Source organism: Macrotis lagotis, chromosome 3 (genome assembly GCF_037893015.1).
Source record: "Macrotis lagotis isolate mMagLag1 chromosome 3, bilby.v1.9.chrom.fasta, whole genome shotgun sequence".
Classification (NCBI taxonomy): domain Eukaryota; kingdom Metazoa; phylum Chordata; class Mammalia; order Peramelemorphia; family Peramelidae; genus Macrotis; species Macrotis lagotis.
The window spans coordinates 33069459-33086672 of record NC_133660.1 but is presented as its reverse complement, the minus strand read 5'-3'; the positions used below and the strand labels follow the sequence as shown (position 1 = coordinate 33086672).

Below are 17214 nucleotides of genomic sequence, written 5' to 3'. Positions count from 1 at the left end.
TAAGTTATACAGGTATAACCAAAAACCATATATAAGTATTTATGTATATTATTTAACAACACATAATATATAAATTATAGACCATAATGTAGAATGATATAGGCTACATTATATATAATCTAATAAAATATATTACTATAATATATAAAACATAGTATATGTATATATGTAAGTATATAAGCATAATTATAGTAAGTTTTAATTATTAATATATATCAAATATTAATCCTTAGTTGATAACAGTAACATAAATATATAAGTATGATTTGAAGTTCTAAGTAAAGGCTGTGCAGTAAGTAAAGGCTGTGGGGTCATATATACATGTGCATATATATAAATACAGGAAAAAAGGAAATAAGCCTTTGTCAGCAACTTTACTATTATGATTTCATTTGATTCTCAAAATATCCTGGGAGGTCAGAGGAGAGGCCTGAGCAAAAGAGAATTAAGTGTTTTGTCCAAATGTTCTTATTCTTCTTTTATACTTGAATGTTCTGCAGGCTCTTAAAACAGATGGAAAAAACAAGTACTATTGTTTTGTAGCTAAATAAAATCATTATTGTTCTATGGTTATTAGTTATTGTTGTTAGATCTGATAAGTTGTCAATATCAAGAGATTTATATCAACATTGAAAATTCTATCATAACATTTTATCAGTTGAAATTTATATATTATAAAACACAACAAAATTTTATAAATATGTAACCATAATAATGTCATTTATTAAATTTAATAAAATTTTAATTTCATTTTTTAAAAAATGTCTTGTCCATGTCTCCAGTTAAGTGTTCTGAGGCCAAATCTGAACTCAGGTCTTCCTCATTCAAGGTTCAACACTCTTTCTACTGTGCCAACTAGCTACCTCTATAATATATACATTATAATATCTTACATGGATTATAAAATACAAATGTATTATTAACCTCTCTGGCAGTCTGGTGAAGCCTATGGGTTCTTTTTAGAACAAGGCTGTTAAATGCATAAAATAACATACATGGGATTACAGAGGAAATCAATTATATTGAAAACCATCTGTATAATATATGTAATATACACACACCCTATATCTTATACATATGTATGTCCATGAAGTTCTTGGATATATACATATTTGCATATGTATATACTATACTTATATATATTAGACATATTAATGCATATTAGAACCAGATTTTCTTCTTCATTTTATACTGGAGTAAGAAAAAAAAAAGGCAAAATCTGAAAAAAATCTACAAAAACAGGATACCTGGATGAGCTCCCGGGTTTGGGTCTATCTAGGAGATTTCTGGGTGAGAGTCCTGCCAGATAGAAACATCGGGCTGAAATCTAGCTTACCAGTCGTAATTGTGTCTCTTCTTTTAGATGTTTTCTGGCTTCACTCAGTGCCTGCCCATCTGCAGTTCTGTCTTGTTTGGTGACCTTGAAATGAAAAAAAAAAATCAATGAACCAGTAGACACTAAAAGAAGAGCAAGTACTCAGAACCTTAGATCCATCACCCAATGCCTGAAGCCTAGGGCCACTATTCCAGTGCATGGCTAAGACTTATATTCAGATAAGGGAGACACTTGAGGGCAGGGCTTTTTAAACTTTTTGTATAATTGCCCCTCCCTACTCAACTTGGGCAGTCTGGTTAAGTCTGTAGCTCCCATCTCAGAATATTTTTAAATACATAAAACAAAATAAATAGCCTTACAAAGGAAACCAATTATATTGAAATGATTCTCAAAATAGCTTTAAAAAATTCATGGTTAAAAGTTGAAGAATTCCTTGTTTTTTAGACAAAGTGACATTCTTTGATATTTAAGAAATGAACAGTTCTCTTGCTATTCTAAGATCCTAAGATAGTTTGCTAAAGTAAAAAAAAGTTTCTAGCAAGCTTCAAAAGCAGTACTGAGAATATGAACTGAGCCCAAACACAAGTCACCCCTCACTTATCTGCCTGATGGCATCACTAACTACATAAAGCAGGAGAGCCAAGAAAGCTGGTCCTTTTAAAAATTTTAACCCCCCCCCCCCAATAATTACATGTAAAATAGATTTTAGCATTTATTGTTTTGGTAAGATTTTCATTTCCAAACTTTTCTTCCTCCCTTCCTCCTTCTCTACCCTGTTCCCCAAGACAGCATGTTATCTGATAAAGGTTATTCACATATAATCATGTTAGACATGTCAAGTTATGAAAGAAGAATCAGAAAAAAAGGAAAAACCATCAGGAAAAAAAAAAAGAATGCTTTTGTCTCTATTCCCAGACTCCATCATTCTGGATGTAGATGTGGACAGCACTGTCCATCACGAGTCTTTTGAAATTGTCCTGGATCACTGTATTGCTGAGAGAAGTAAGTCTATCAGAGTTGATCATTTTAAAAGTATAAGCCACAGTGGATCTTGGACTATATTCATAAAAAAGACTCTTAGGTCTTTTTTGCCTCTTAAACAAACTCAACACTTAATTAATCACACTGGAAAGTTTGGTTAGATGCTTAAAAATTTGGAAAATTTGGAGGGTAGTTTATTTTCTATTATAATGAACAAATAATATATAATGAATATATATAATCTATAATGAATATCAACTCAGCACAATACCCAACTGCTGAATTCTATCTGGATTGTTCAGGGTTTGGTAGTGCCAAAGTCCTGGCAAGCCTGATAGGCACCAGGGCACTCACCTTTCTATTGGACTCCAATATGTACGAACTTTCCTCCTTGACACGTTCCATTTCTTCTTGTAGTGTGATGATCCGGTTGTTGGCCACTGCCAGCTGTGAATGACATCAATCCATCAGTTGTCTGAAACCTTCATATACTTACATTTAGGTTATTAATCAAAATGTCCTATGGATCTAATTTCCCAACTGCTTCCTTCCAAACATCCCATTATCTAATGACTTCTACAGGCACCCTGCTGCCAGCTTCATCTACTTCCTTTTGGAGAGGGGCTCATGGCTGCCAGGTGGAGAGAGCTAGTCTTAGGTCCATTTAAAACAAAAGCAAGGCTTCAATTACAGCTGAGTCAACAATGTCTAAGAAGTCCAAGTTGGAAAAGGATGGGATGATTAGGGGATGTAATCTGTTCTCTATAATAGATGAGAGAAAACTATTTTCAACCCAATAAGGGACTTTTAAAGGGAAGTTACCAGAATATGTGATTTAAAAATAGCATCTAGACTCAGAAAAAAAAGGATGAAAAGGAGAAGGAAAGGGTTAATCCAATATCATGTAACAAACTAAGAAGCAAAGTGGCATCCATGAGGAATATCTGGGATTGGTTAAAATAAATAACAAAGATTCACTTGACAAGAAGTCCTAGGAAATCTGTGAAGGAATTTGGAAGCAAACAGCAGTATCATATTCTACAGGACAATAATCTCTAAATGGAAAAACCTCAGGGTAAAACATTACATAAATAATTCAAAGAAGAAAGGAAGGAGATTGTTTTCAAAGAAGAATGCAAGGAGATTGTTTTTACAAATAGGCTTAGGGGAAGAATTCATAATAACATGATGAAAAAGAAATCCCAAATTTAAAAGATTTGCACAAAGAAAATTAAGGCAACTAAAATAGAGAAGGACTAACATATAAAAATGAAGCACCAGTTTCAATAGTTAAGCAATCCAAGAGTACAAAGAATTTCTTTCAAACTATCAATAACCACAACATAAACACACACAAACTATTTCAATCATTTAAGTAATAAGAGAAATGACAAAATTAATCAATTCTGAAATTTGTACTACATGGGATCATAGATTTAAGAGATGGAAGGGTTACCAGAGATCACTTGACCTAAACTGTGTGTTTTATAGATGAAAAAATTGAGGCTCAGAGAAGCTGAGTAACTTTCCCAAGGTCACATGGGTAATAGGTGGCAGAGCTAGGATCTAAACCCAGGTTCTTTGACTTCAAATCTCATGTCCTTTCAACTATTCTATCTCACATCCATCAAACAAACTTGAAAGAAAAATTATGCATGCATTATGAACCAGAAACCAGTAAAAAAAAATTACAACTCAAATATGTCACTGATTGAAAGGTCTCATGTGTACTTTACAATAATATAAATAAAAACAATATGAAATGGTTCCTCAACTAATTTTAAATAAAATTATCAACATTCCAGAGGATAGCTGATGAACCAACATCCCAAACTCTTGGTAGAGACATAGAGACATGGCAGACAACTGGGACAGAATGCTGCCTAGCCTGTCAGATTTTTTTTTTTTAAAGTGGCAATAAAAGAAAAAAGGAGATAAAATTGCTTTTAAAAAAGATTTAAACATGTAATTTAAACTGATTTAATTTCATTGATATTCATCCAATTAAAATGGATGCAGTGATAATTTTAGAAATCATTGTTTTAAAAATCTTATAAAAGAACATTAAGATGTGTTCATATTACACAAAAAGAAACACCATACTCAGCTTTTGTTATTGATTTCATTGCAAATAAATCTATAATTTGAGATTTGAAACTATAGACTTTTTGGATACTTGGAATTTGTAGATATAATGAGCACTTATTCCCATTGGTTGGAGCAGTTTTTTTAATATAAAAATTGTTGTTTTCTGAGTTTTCTACAAATAATTTTCCAGAAATCCCCTGAAGCTGAGCTCCTACAAATCAATCTTGTTATCATTAAGGTATCTATGAAAAGTTGCTATGAATAATCTCATATTACACAATTATGATTCCTATCCCAAGACCCTCAGGATCACTGGTCAAAGGAGGTGCCCAAAGTCCAATGCTTTTCTTCTGCAGAGGAAGAGACTGAGGGCCCTAAGAGATTGAGTGACAAAATCACACAGGGATGTTTATAATAACACGATTCTGCTCAACCATAAAGAGTGTACAATAAATTCATTTTCTTTGTAGAGGTGGGAAACTATGGGTGAGGAACATTGCATATGGAGATGGGGAAGAATAAGCTTTTTTTTTTTTAGTTTTTTTTGCAAGGGCTTGCTTAAGGCCACACAGCTAGGTAATAATTAAGTGACTGAGGACAAATTTGAGCTCAGGTCCTCCTGACTCCAAGGCCAGTGCTCTATTCACCGAGCCACCCAGCTGCCCCAAGAATAAGTTTTTATTGATAAGGGCTACCTAACTCATTCTCAAATATCTCATTTGAAGGGAGGGGAAAGAAATATTTGCAATTGAAGGGAAAGTAAAAGCAAATGAATATTAAAAAGAAAATTTAAGAGAGTGTTGAATCAGTTGATTGCCTACATCAAGTCCAAACTTTTAAGTTCCACATTTTTCTTCCTCCTTCCCTTCCCTCCCCTCTCCCCATGACAGTGAGTAATCTGATATAGATCATACATGTACAATCATATTTCCATATTAGTTTTAAGATGTTATTTTATTTTTAACAATTACACGCAAAGATAGTTTTCAACATTCATTTTTTTGAGCCAGGACATGAACTCCGGTCTGCATAGCTCTGATGCCAGTTGCCTAGCCATCATTCATATTGTCCTTCTACTTTAGAATGTATGGTACGTGCCTTCTAAAAATTAAATCTAGTCTGTGAGTGGTATAAGAAATGGATCCTAATAGGAATGAACTTTTTTAAAGGATATCAGATTCAGCAAAATCACAAATCCCAGAATGTCAGAGTTGGCACCAATCTCAAAGGCCATTTGGTTCAACCTGTATCTGAACAAAGATGCTCTCTACAAAATAGTACACAAATGGTCAAGTTGAACTGTTTGAATTTCAAAGAAATTTATCCAGCTTAAATGAGTAAGGAAGAGGTGGGAATTAAAGCCACATTTTAGAAGAAGGATTATAAAGTAAATTATACACAGGCCTGATTTTCAAGTAAAAAGAAAATTAAAATTAGAGGGGGGGGGAAGCTTTCTTTTCCCCTTGTTTGTTTATTTTAGGAACAGACAGGAAATTGAGTCTAATTCTAAATGACCCAGCAAACTATCTAGGGTCTTTTTAAAATATAGTCCACCCTACTTATATAGACACCACATAGACATGCTTATATAGACATCCATAAGCAAAGGGTAGCAACACATCCTTTAGGAAAATGACCAATGGCAGACCCAGAAACCTACATTGGACAAAGGAATCTGGAGTATTTGGACAACTGGGGATAACTCACATTTTCTGTCACCAGGGCCCTTGGACATCAAACAGCTGCCATCTGTCCCTCCCTCTGAGAACACGATAGGGCAGGGCTCCTGGAGATGGAGGCAAGAGAAGACCCTTGGCAGCCATCTAATCATGTGAGTCATTCCCAAAAGGAATCTCTATCATATGCCTGAAAGGTGGTGGATTCAGCCACGGAACATTATAAAACTCATTATAAAGAAGCTTGTTCTATTAAGTCTAAACTTGCCTCTCTGTTCCCCTTTGCTCCTGGTTCTTGGGGCCAAACACAGTAAGTGGCTAAACCATCTTCCACAAGAGGGTCCTTCCCATGTCCCTCCTTAATTCTTCTCTTCTGGCTAAGTATTCTCAGTTCTTCAAGTCATTCTTATTGATGTTGTTCAGTCATATTTTAGTTGCATCTGACTCTCTATGACTCCATGGTCTGCCATTTCCTTCTCTGATTCATTTTACAGATGAGGAAACTGAGGCAAACAGGGTAAAATGACTTGACCAGGGCCACATTGCTACTAAGTGAATGTGGTTGGATTTGAACTCATGAGAATGTATCTTCCTGGTTCTAAAACCCAGTACTCTATTCATATATTAACTCAAAGGACCTTCACCTGATGTTCTCCTGTGACCCCCCAGTTATCAATGTCTTTCTTAAATTTACTCTACTGACTCATAGGACTTGCAGTCCACTCAAATCCTGAGTTTTTTTTTTTTTCATCCACATAAACTGCTTCCTAATTATGCCTCTTCCATTGGGCATGGTGGAGCTGACTTTCTGGATATACAAGAACACATCCCTTTTGAATTTCATCACATCAGAGTTTAGTCCAATGCTGTGAACAACCAAGATCTCTGAGTTCTGCCCATTTTATTTTATTTATTTATTTTAGGTTTTTTTGCAAGGCAATGTGGTTAAGTGACTTGCCCAAGGCCAACCTCACCAGACTCACTTGAGGTTGGATTTGAACTCAGGTCTTCCTGACTCCAGGTTCAGTGCTCTATCCATTGCACCACCTAGCCACCCCAAGCCTTCCTTTTAATCAACTTGAATTTTCATTAAATCTTGACTCTTATTGGAGCTTAATGAATCAAAGGCTTGATTTTGCTCCTCCATCCCCCCAGAAGGGGAACTGAGACCAGTATCTGCACTCTTCTCCACCAGTGCAAACCTTCAAAGGCATCAACACAATTTCCTTCTCATTCTGCTGAAATTCTTCTTCTTTCCTGCTCTTCTCATGGAAGATGAAGTAGAATTCTTAAAAACTGTCCTGATTGTTTGAAGAAGACATGTTCATTGAAAATGATCACTTTTTCTTTACAATACAGGGAAGAAACACCAGTCAGGACTTTATTGCTGATTTGGGTTTGTTCATCTAGCTCAACAGGCTCAGTATTTTGGGGCATGACTGTGCCCCTCTATAATCTCCAGAAACCTGGGGGTCTTATCCTCCCAGATTGGTTTTGACTAAGAAAGAAGCTCTTTTGCTTCTTTTCTTTCTCACTGGCCTGAATTACCGAGAAACCCTGAGGATCCTACCCTCCCCAGCTCAACTTTTTTTGGTAGTGGTCATTCTTGGTCTCCTCATCTCTTTTACCTAGCCTTAATTATTGGATGAGGATTGTCTCAGTCAAATAGCAACTTAAGAAAGGTGTAACTTTAAAAGGCCAGGGTCTCCCACTCCATCTGGGTTCGATGCTGATCATCCTGATCCAAATTGGTCACCGCACCCAAGTGAATCTGGTGATTTTGCATAGCCCCTTCCCCTTAAATTCACCTAAATTCATTTCACTTGCAAGTCCTGGAATCACCTCCCTGAGGCCAGGGTCTTCTTTGAAAATGAAGGACAAGGGGTGGAGCCAAGAGGGCAGTATGGAGGTAGGGATTCCGAGCAGCTCCCCCAAACCACTCCAAATGCCTTAAAATTGTGACTCTAACAAAATTCTAGAGTGGCAGAACCCACAGAAAGACTGAGTAAAACAATTTTCTGGCCCAAGACCACTTGGAAGATCTACCATGGAAAGGGTCTGCTTCTTTGGGGTTGGAAGGGATCACAGTGCAGCCCCAGCCTGGGAACCAGGAGCTGGCTTGTGGAGCCTCCTGGCAGCTGCTTCCAGAGCATTCAAACCACAGTTGGTAAGGGGGTGGGGGGTCAGGGGAGACTGCAGAGGGCTCTCTGCTTTCCCTGGGGCAGGACTCTGCTGCTTTGCCCACAGTCAGGTCCAGGGCCCAGTCTGGGCTCTGTAGAGGAGCAGGGACCCTCCTCCCAGCTCCAGGGCAGAGGGGAGAGCTTGGGGTTATCCATAGATCAGAGCACAGACCAGGAGAGCAGCCAGAGCCTTTCAGAAGCCTTGAAAGAATTGTTAAAATTAGGTCACAGGTTGGGGAAATGAGCAAACAACAGAAGAAAAAGAGTCTAACCATAGACTATTACTTTGATCCCATGGAGGATTCAAAACACACACTAAAAGATGACAAAGTCAAAGCTTCTGTATCCAAAACCTTCAAGAGGAATAGGAGTTGAGCTCAGGCTATGGAAGAGCTCAAAAAAAAAATTGTGAAGATCAAGTGAGGGAGGTAGAGGTAAAATTGGGAAGAGAAATGAGAGCGATGTAGGAAAACCATGAGAATAGAGTCAGCAGTTGGGTGAAGGAGATACAAAAAAACACCCCAAAAAGCAACATGTTAAAAACCAGTTTAGGTCAAATGGAAAAAGCAGTCCAAAATGTCAATGAAGAGAAGAATTGAAGGCAATCATTCAAAAAGCAGAATTGGTCAAATGGAAAAGGAGATAAGACAGCTCTCTGAAGAAAACAACTCCTTTAAATGTAGAATGGAGCTAAAGGAAGCTGATGACTTTGTGATAAATCAAGAAATAATAAAACAAAACCAAAAGAATGAAAAACTAGAAGAAAATGTGAAATATTTCATTGGAAAACCAAATGACCTGGAAAACAGATCCAGGAGAGACAATTTAAAAATTATTGGGGGGTGGCTAGGTGGTGCAGTGAATGGAGCACTGGCCCTGGAGTCAGGAATACCTGAGTTCAAATCCAGCCTTGGACATTTAATAATTACCTAGCTGTGTGGCCTTGGGCAAGCTGCTTAACCCCATTTGCCTTGCAAAAAAAAAACCTAATAAAAAATTATTGGGCTACTTGAAAGTCATAATCAGGAAAAGAGCCTGGACTTCATTTTTAAAGAATTTCTACAGGAAAAAAAAATTTCTACAGAAAAATCATAGAAGCAGAGGGTAAAATAGAAATTGAGGGAATCCACCAATCTCTTCTTGAAAGAGATCCAAAAAAATAACCCCCAGGAAATATTATAGCCAAGTTCCAGAACCCCCAAGTCAAAGAGAAAATACTACAAGCAGCCAGAAAGACACAATTCAAATATTGTGGAGCTACAGTTAGGATCACACAGGATTTAGCAGCATCTACATTAAGGGATCATAGGGCTTGGAATATGATATTCTGGAAGGCAAAAGAGCTTGGAATGCAACTGAGAATCAACTACCCAGCAAAACTGAACATCCTCTTCCAGGGGAAAAGATGAAGTTTCAATGAACCAAGGGAATTTCAAATGTGCCTGTTGAAACGGCCAGAGCTAAAGAGAAAGTCTAATCTTCAAGTGCAGGACTCAGGTGAAACATAGAAAGGGTGGACAAGAAGGGTAAATTATGAAGGATTTAATGATGATGAACTATTCCTACATGGAAAGATGATACTGATAATATTCATATAAACCTCATTTATTACAGCAGGCAGAAGGAGTATAATTGACAAGGCACAGGAGGGAGCTGAATTTGAAGGTATAGTATTTGTCTTTTGAAAGGAAAATGTGGTTAAAGGCAGAAGAATCTTGTAACTGGCCTGGAAGGGTCAATGGAACAAAACCCAACTTCCTTGCTTCTGCTCCAGAAGGGAAAAGGGGAAAGGATTGGAGAAGGTTTTCCTTCTAAATTATGTTTTTATGTTAATTTTTTTAGATAAAGTTTAAGTTTTAAATATATTCTTAAAAATATAATTTATAATAAATTGCTTTCTACTTTAATTCTTCTTCCCCAGGAAAATGTAATCCAATCTATAAAGTTTAACTACATGCTAAATTGTTATTTGTTTGGAAAATTTTTAAAATTTCAAAAAAAAAATCTGCATATCATACTGTTTTCCTTCTGTTGGGGAAGTGAAAAACTGAGAATAGAAAGGGCTTCAGCATTTCCAATGACCTCAGATGAGTTTGTTTCTTTTCCTCCTTCCCCCACAAATCATAAACACTTAATGAGGAAATCATTGCACCCAAAATAAATCTCACATTTTATTGGATAATTATACCAAAATGCCAAGCTCAGGAGCAGGGAACTTTGCATTTGAAATTTGTGTTTCTGGATGCCTGACTTAATAAAGCATGGGACTGGCCAAGTCTTGACTCAGTCTTCCAAATGAAGACCAGGCATTTTTTTTCCCCTCCCCCAGGCTTGGAAAGTACCTTTTAAATTCCCCTTCTACTTAAAAGCACAGAAGAAATAAGACTAAGGAGCATTTTGCTGATTCTTCCTCCCCACTCTCCATCCCCCACCCCAACCTCCCAATTCATACTGTAAAGGCTGAGAATACTTCTTGACTGCTATTTGCATCGAAAGAAAGATGAGGGCCAAAAGACAGTCAAGGTGGGACATGGCACGGTGAAGGTCAACCCATTTGAATACCTTTCCCTGATTTCACCAGGCAGCTCCAAGTTATCTTGCCAAAGAGTTTTGATAATAAAGCGAGCCAAGAGGTCATATTTAGATAGTACTCTAAGGTTGCAAAGCACTTTCCATACATTATCTTAATGGATCCTCACAACAAAGTGTCAATTAGGTGCTTTCATTATCCTCAATTTTCAGATGGGGCTTTCAGAGATTCAAGTCATTTGGCTAGGGTTATTTTACCTCATAAGTGTTTAAGGTGGCCCAGTTAAGAGAAGCTTACAAGGTTTGCTGTGCTTGGTGTGGGATTAATGATTAAAGTGATAGGAAAGGCTTCTAAAGTTCAACATTAACTACTCTTATTACTCATGTAAGAAGAGTCTGACCAAAAGTATTGATTCAACCTAAATGATGTTGATCAATCTTGCATAAAAGGCAAAAGAAATTCCCAGCACCTCTCCCTTTGCTGTGAACACAACATCATCATAAATAGAATTAGTGGAGTTCTCAGCTTGACTAGCCTCTCTGACCAAGCACTGAATGACAAGATTACTGCATGCTCCGGTGAGAGTTCATGAATGTTTTCTTAGATTGAAAAATTATGACTGAATGGGGTCTGGGAGGGCAGGTGTACCTGAGTTGTGTTTCACCAACTCAAAATGCTAGACAAAAGTAGAATGAATTTACCTTGGACCCAAGAGGAATCACTTCTTGGTAATCACAGTAGATACCAAAGATTGCAAAAATCAGAAAAATGCTTTAAGCCACTCACCCCAGAAATGCCCCAACACACCTACCTCCTCAGTCAGCTTAGTATTGGACTTTTCTAAAGCATCCACTTTGGCTTGAAGGTTATTTACTGTTGCACTGTCGATAGAAAAAACAAGGTACACTTGAATGGCATTATTTGAAAATTAGCATTCACAAGCATGATTTTCACATTCTACAGAAGTCTATAACAATACAATCTACCCATGTTAGGGAAGAATGATCAACAAGTTATTAATTAGATCTCTCTTACATTTTCCACTAATAACTATCATCATTTCTTAGCTTGAACTAAAATTAGTAATCATTACTGGTGAGAAATTTGTCTTTAAGCATAATTTTTTTTTTAGGTTTTTGCAAGGCAAATGGGGTTAAGTGGCTTGCCCAAGGCCACACAGCTAGGTAATTATTAAGTGTCTGAGACCAGATTTGAACCCAGGTACTCCTGACTCTAGGGCCGGTGCTTTATCCATTGTGCCACCTAGCTGCCCCTAAGCATAATATTCTTGATGAAACCTTAGGGGAGATCCAAGTCACTCAATAAGGGACATAATGAAAACTGAAAAGGAGGCATTAAAACTAATTTAACAAATTATTGTTCATTAAACATGAATTCCATGAATATGACAATGCATATTACTGTGCATAGTATTGAAGGTGATAAGAGATTGGTTCCTACCATCATAGAGAATATAATTAAGTAGAGGAACAAAATGGATTAGCATGAGGACTCTATGACTGATTATACTGATAACCACTCTCACTGGGTACCGGTGTCCCCTTCCTCATCTATCCTCCCCTTCTCCTGTACCCTACCTCTCCCCCCTTCTACTCCCACCCAGTCATTTTAGGTTTTAACAGATGTATTCAAAGTATTCTTTTTATCAAAAGCCCCTCCTTGAAAGATCCAACCAACCACTCCATTCAGCATGAATTAAATTGAATTTATTTTTGGCACTAATGGACTTTTGCCCACCTATGGTTTTAGAAAGCATCAAGTACTTGAGGTGTATTCCTATGGGAAACACTCAGTGGTGGGATTCAGCTGGCTTACATTGGTTCGGGAGAACCAATATCTAATTTTATGTTGAGTTTGGTGAACTGATTGTTAAAATGGCACTTGTAATCAGGGTCTTGGGATTCTGGGATCCAGCCAGTTTGCATCAGTTCAGCAGAACCAATACCTATTTTATGTTGAGTTTGGCAAACCGGTTGTTAATTTAATGGAATCCCACCACTGGAAATCCTAATGATGATGTTGACGATTGGATGGTTACTATACTCCATAAGGAAAGATAGGGGCAACCAGGTGGCTCAATGGATAAAACACCAGCCCTGGAGTCAGGACAATGCAAGTTCAAATCTAGCCTCAGACACATAATAATTACCTAGCTGTGTGACCTTAGGCAAGTCACTTAACCCCATTGCCTTGCAAAAACAAACAAACAAACAAAAAACAAAGGAAAGATAGGAAGACTGTATAGGACAAAGAGACAGGTAACAGACTCCAAGGTAAATAATTTTGTATAAATCCTTGGGGGACTATACTATTGACTGACCCACTGAAGTGAAGTTTTCTTTCTCTCTTGATTAAATGCTTAAGTCATACACTTTAAATTCTTAATAATCCCTTGGTATTTAACACCAAGTAACCACATAGGAATTGATTTGACAATCCTAGATTTGGGTTGAAACAACAATGCCAGGGGGACTTAGTTCCATAGGGAAGATTATAAAAAAAGAGAAGATCAACCTAACAACAATCAACTAAACACCTACCCTGTGCCAGGCGCTGAGAATGCAAAGGAGGCTATCCCGTAGTTCCTAGTATACAGTTGGTGTTCAATGAGTGCTAGTTGATTAAAGTGACTTGTTTATAAAAAATGCTTAATAATGCATTCTGATATTAATTACCAAAGGAGGAAAAAAAAAAGACACTACCTGGGCTGAGTATGGGTTTAAGTCAGGTAATGCTGAAGCACATTTAAACCAAGAGCCCTTTGGGGAAGTTAACCATGATTGTGAGATGCTTTTGGTTGGAGAACTTTTAAATGGCGCATAAGCCCTCTTCAAAACCTTTCAGCTAATTATTTTCCCTTCCCCTCCATTAAAATTTAGGTTAAAATAATATCATTTATTCATTATTTACTTTAAATGTCTGTTGAGTTCTTCTACATAATTCTTCTGATCCAAAATAGCAGTAATTTGGCCATCTCTGGGAAAGAAAGAAATGAAAATTATCTAATAATATAATAAATATTATATGTAATGAATACTTAGTAATACAAGAGTGATGATTCCCCTCCCTTCCTTTCACAAAACAAGAGTATCATGACAAAGAAACAGGTCCAGAAAAGGGAGCTGTTGCCAGGAGGCAACGTCCTACTAAGTCCAGTGAGCTTGGCAGCTTGGCATCCTGACTATGTATATCTTACCATGGAGTCAGCAGCAAGACCTGATTCAAGTCCAATCTCTAAGCCATACTAACTGGGGGACCACAGTCTATACTGAGGAAACAGAGTTTCCACACAGGGAATGCCCACAATTCATAAAGCTTTAAAAACCTGAACAATTTAGATAGTTGGTTGATATGAGGGAAATAATCTTTAATTCTTTAACTGAATTGTCTATCCTGCCAGTTATAAGACACAATGACCATTTCCCATTTGTAATAGAGTCTGTTCCATTTTATTCAATCAGTCTACAAATGTTTAGTAAATAAATACTTTCTATGTGCTAGACACTGTGTTAGGTGCTGGGGATAGAACAGAGTTATGTAATTTTTTTCAAGGTCACCATTTACTGGAATGAAATGATGGTTGTTATCCTTTGTAACAGACCAAAATAACATCATTATATTGGGGTCCAGGTACAGTGCATTGACTGTGGCTGAGCAGAAAGTGGAGAGGTCTCTAAATTTGCACATCTCATATTTCTGATATTTATAGACTGTTTCTTCACACACACACACACACACACACACACACACACACACACACACACACACACCCAAGTCGCTACAGTTTAAAAATGGATCAAATCTCTCAATGGATCTGAGTATTAGTACAAATTCTGCTTTGGTCAAATCCCTTAAACCTTCTGGAACTAAGTTCTCTTACTTAGAAAATGATTGGACATCCATCCTTCTCATTTTAGAAAAGCAGAAAGATGAGATGATCTAGAGAAGGTTACACAGGACTTATAATCAGATCCCAGCTCTCCAAAATCTGGCATTAAGAGAGTTTTCCCATTAGGATAGAAATTCTTCTTAGTTCTAATAGAGAATACCACTATAAAGCAGCTAGGGTAAAAACATTTGTTCTGCATCTATTAACTTATGAGCTGAACATAATGCATTTATTTTTTGTCTATTTCTATGCTGCAAAATGTATATTTGAACATAAAAAAAGTTCAATAGTTATTAAAGTCTGATAATAGATTTTGGTTAGTTTATTATTAGATTTTAATACCAAAAGGGAGGGACATTGTTTTCTGAGATTGAAGAGATAGTCTACTAATCTTTTTAAGTCAGTGGTTCTCTAAGTGTGTTCCAAGGGCCCCAGGCCTTTTCAAGGACTTCTAAATGTCAAAACTAGTTTCATAATAATCCTAAAATATTTATATTTCTAATACATTAAATATCAATAGCTATAACTCACAAAAAACTTATAGGGGTCCTTAATAATATCTAAGAGCATAAAGGGGTTCTTGAGTTTGAAAAGATTGATTTAAATAAGCAATACCCTTTAAATTAGAGTTCAGCCAAGGTCCACCCTTTTGAAACTGATAAATCATTGTCTTTTTATCATGGATTTCCAACAACTAAAAATAAATACACCTTTCCTTGTACTATACTTACCCTTCACTACCTTTAGTGCTGTTCCCATCCTTGAGATACATTGAAAAATCTATAACTCCAACCTACAAGAATAATTTTGAAAATTTATTATGAAATTAGTTTCACCATCCCAGTCTTAATAGGTCCTAAAATTCCATAACATCAAATTTTAGCTAGTCATTCACTCATTGATTCAGAAAGCATTTATAAAAATACCCACTCTAAAAATTGAGGGTAGAAATTAAACTGGGTACAAGGGATGTAAAGACAAAAAGGAAGTTATACCTGCTTATATTCTATTAGGAGGAAAAAAACCCAGAAACACATTAGATCTAGGTATGCAACTAGGGCAGGGGCAGGAAACCTCAGATCCAAGGGCTGCATTGTCTGCTGATGCTAAGGCAACTTGCCTAAGTGAAATTCATTAAATCTAGTAGTTTTTAGGGGTAAATTAATGAAATGTTTTTTTGAGTTATTAAATACAGCCTGCGAATGATATTATAAATATTCAAATGACCCTGGGCAGAAAAAAGGTTCCCTATTCTTGCCTCCAGTGAGGGAAGTGGTACCTTCACTGAACCTCAAAGAAACAGAGAGATTCCAAGATTCCAACAGTAAGTAAATGACCACGGTAATCTAGGATATGATAAATTCATTATTTAACAAAACTGCTGGGAAACTGGAAAACAATAGGGTAGAAATTAGGTATAGATCTATCTCACACTCTCTACCAAGATTAAGGTCAAAATGGGTATGTGATTTACACATAAAGGATGATATCATAAGCAAATCAAGAGCGCATGGAAGAGGTTTTTCTGTCAGATTTATGGATAAGGGAGGAATTTAGGACCAAAGAAGATATAGAGAGCAATATAAAATATAAAATAGATTATTTTGATTTTTAAAATTAGAAAGATTTTGCACAAATAAAACCAATGCAATCAGAATGATTACAAAAGTAGAAAAAAAGACCAAAAAGTTTTTGCAACAAAAATCTCTGATAAAAGCCTCATTTCCCCAAAATATAGAGAACCAAGTCAAATTTATAAAAATAAAGTCATACTCTAATTGATAAACAGTCAAAGGATATAAACAGGCAGTTTTCAGATGAAGTAATCAAAGCTAGCTATAATTATATGAAAAATGCTCTAAATCACTACTTATCAGAGAAATACAAATTAATACCACTCTGAGGTACCACCTTATACCTATCAAAGTGGTTAATGTGACGATAATGAAAAATGTTGGATGTTGGAGGGGCCGTTGGGAAAGTTTGAACACTAAGGCATGATTGGAATGGTGAACTGATCCAACCATTCTGGAGAGTAATCTGGAGCTATGGCCAAAGAGCTACAAAACTTTGATCAACACTTCTCCTAGGGCTAGACACCTGAAAAAAGGAAAAGGACTGCACAAAAACATTTATAACAGTGTTTTGGAGGTGGCTAAAACTTGAAAATCAATGGCGAAACAAGTTGTGGTATAGATTGTACTGCATTGTCCTATAAGAAATGACAAGCAGGATGATTTCAGAAAACCCTGGAAAAACTTCCATGAAAATGAACAGAACCAGAAGAATGTCCTACACAGTAAGAGCAATGGTGTTCGATGCAGAATTGTGAATGGCTTAACAATTCCCAGGAACACTAATCAAGACAATCCCAAAGGATCAATGATGCAGCATACAACAGTATGAGAAAGAACTGATATTGTTTGAATACAGACCGAAGCATGCTATTTCATTTTCTTTCTTTCACTTTTTTCTTCTATTTGAGTCATCTTGGACAAAATGACAAATATGTA

The 17214-nt window shown here is 36.5% G+C and overlaps 1 protein-coding gene across 15 annotated transcripts in view; it reads right to left on the bottom strand.

Annotated features, from left to right (window-relative positions):
- Positions 1–17214, bottom strand: part of RUFY3 (RUN and FYVE domain containing 3) — a 125222-nt gene that overhangs the window by 21378 nt on the left and 86630 nt on the right. For all 15 annotated transcript variants that reach the window (XR_012476863.1, XM_074228402.1, XM_074228396.1 and 12 more), the window contains 5 exons: positions 15433–15494; positions 13723–13788; positions 11603–11672; positions 2672–2764; positions 1337–1420 (listed from right to left, as the gene is read on the bottom strand). Coding sequence is in view for 14 of the 15 variants with exons in the window: in XM_074228402.1 (XP_074084503.1) it covers positions 1337–1420; positions 2672–2764; positions 11603–11672; positions 13723–13788; positions 15433–15494 (375 nt within the window). In the remaining variant the exon portion in view is untranslated. The remainder of the gene's footprint in view (positions 1–1336; positions 1421–2671; positions 2765–11602; positions 11673–13722; positions 13789–15432; positions 15495–17214) is intronic.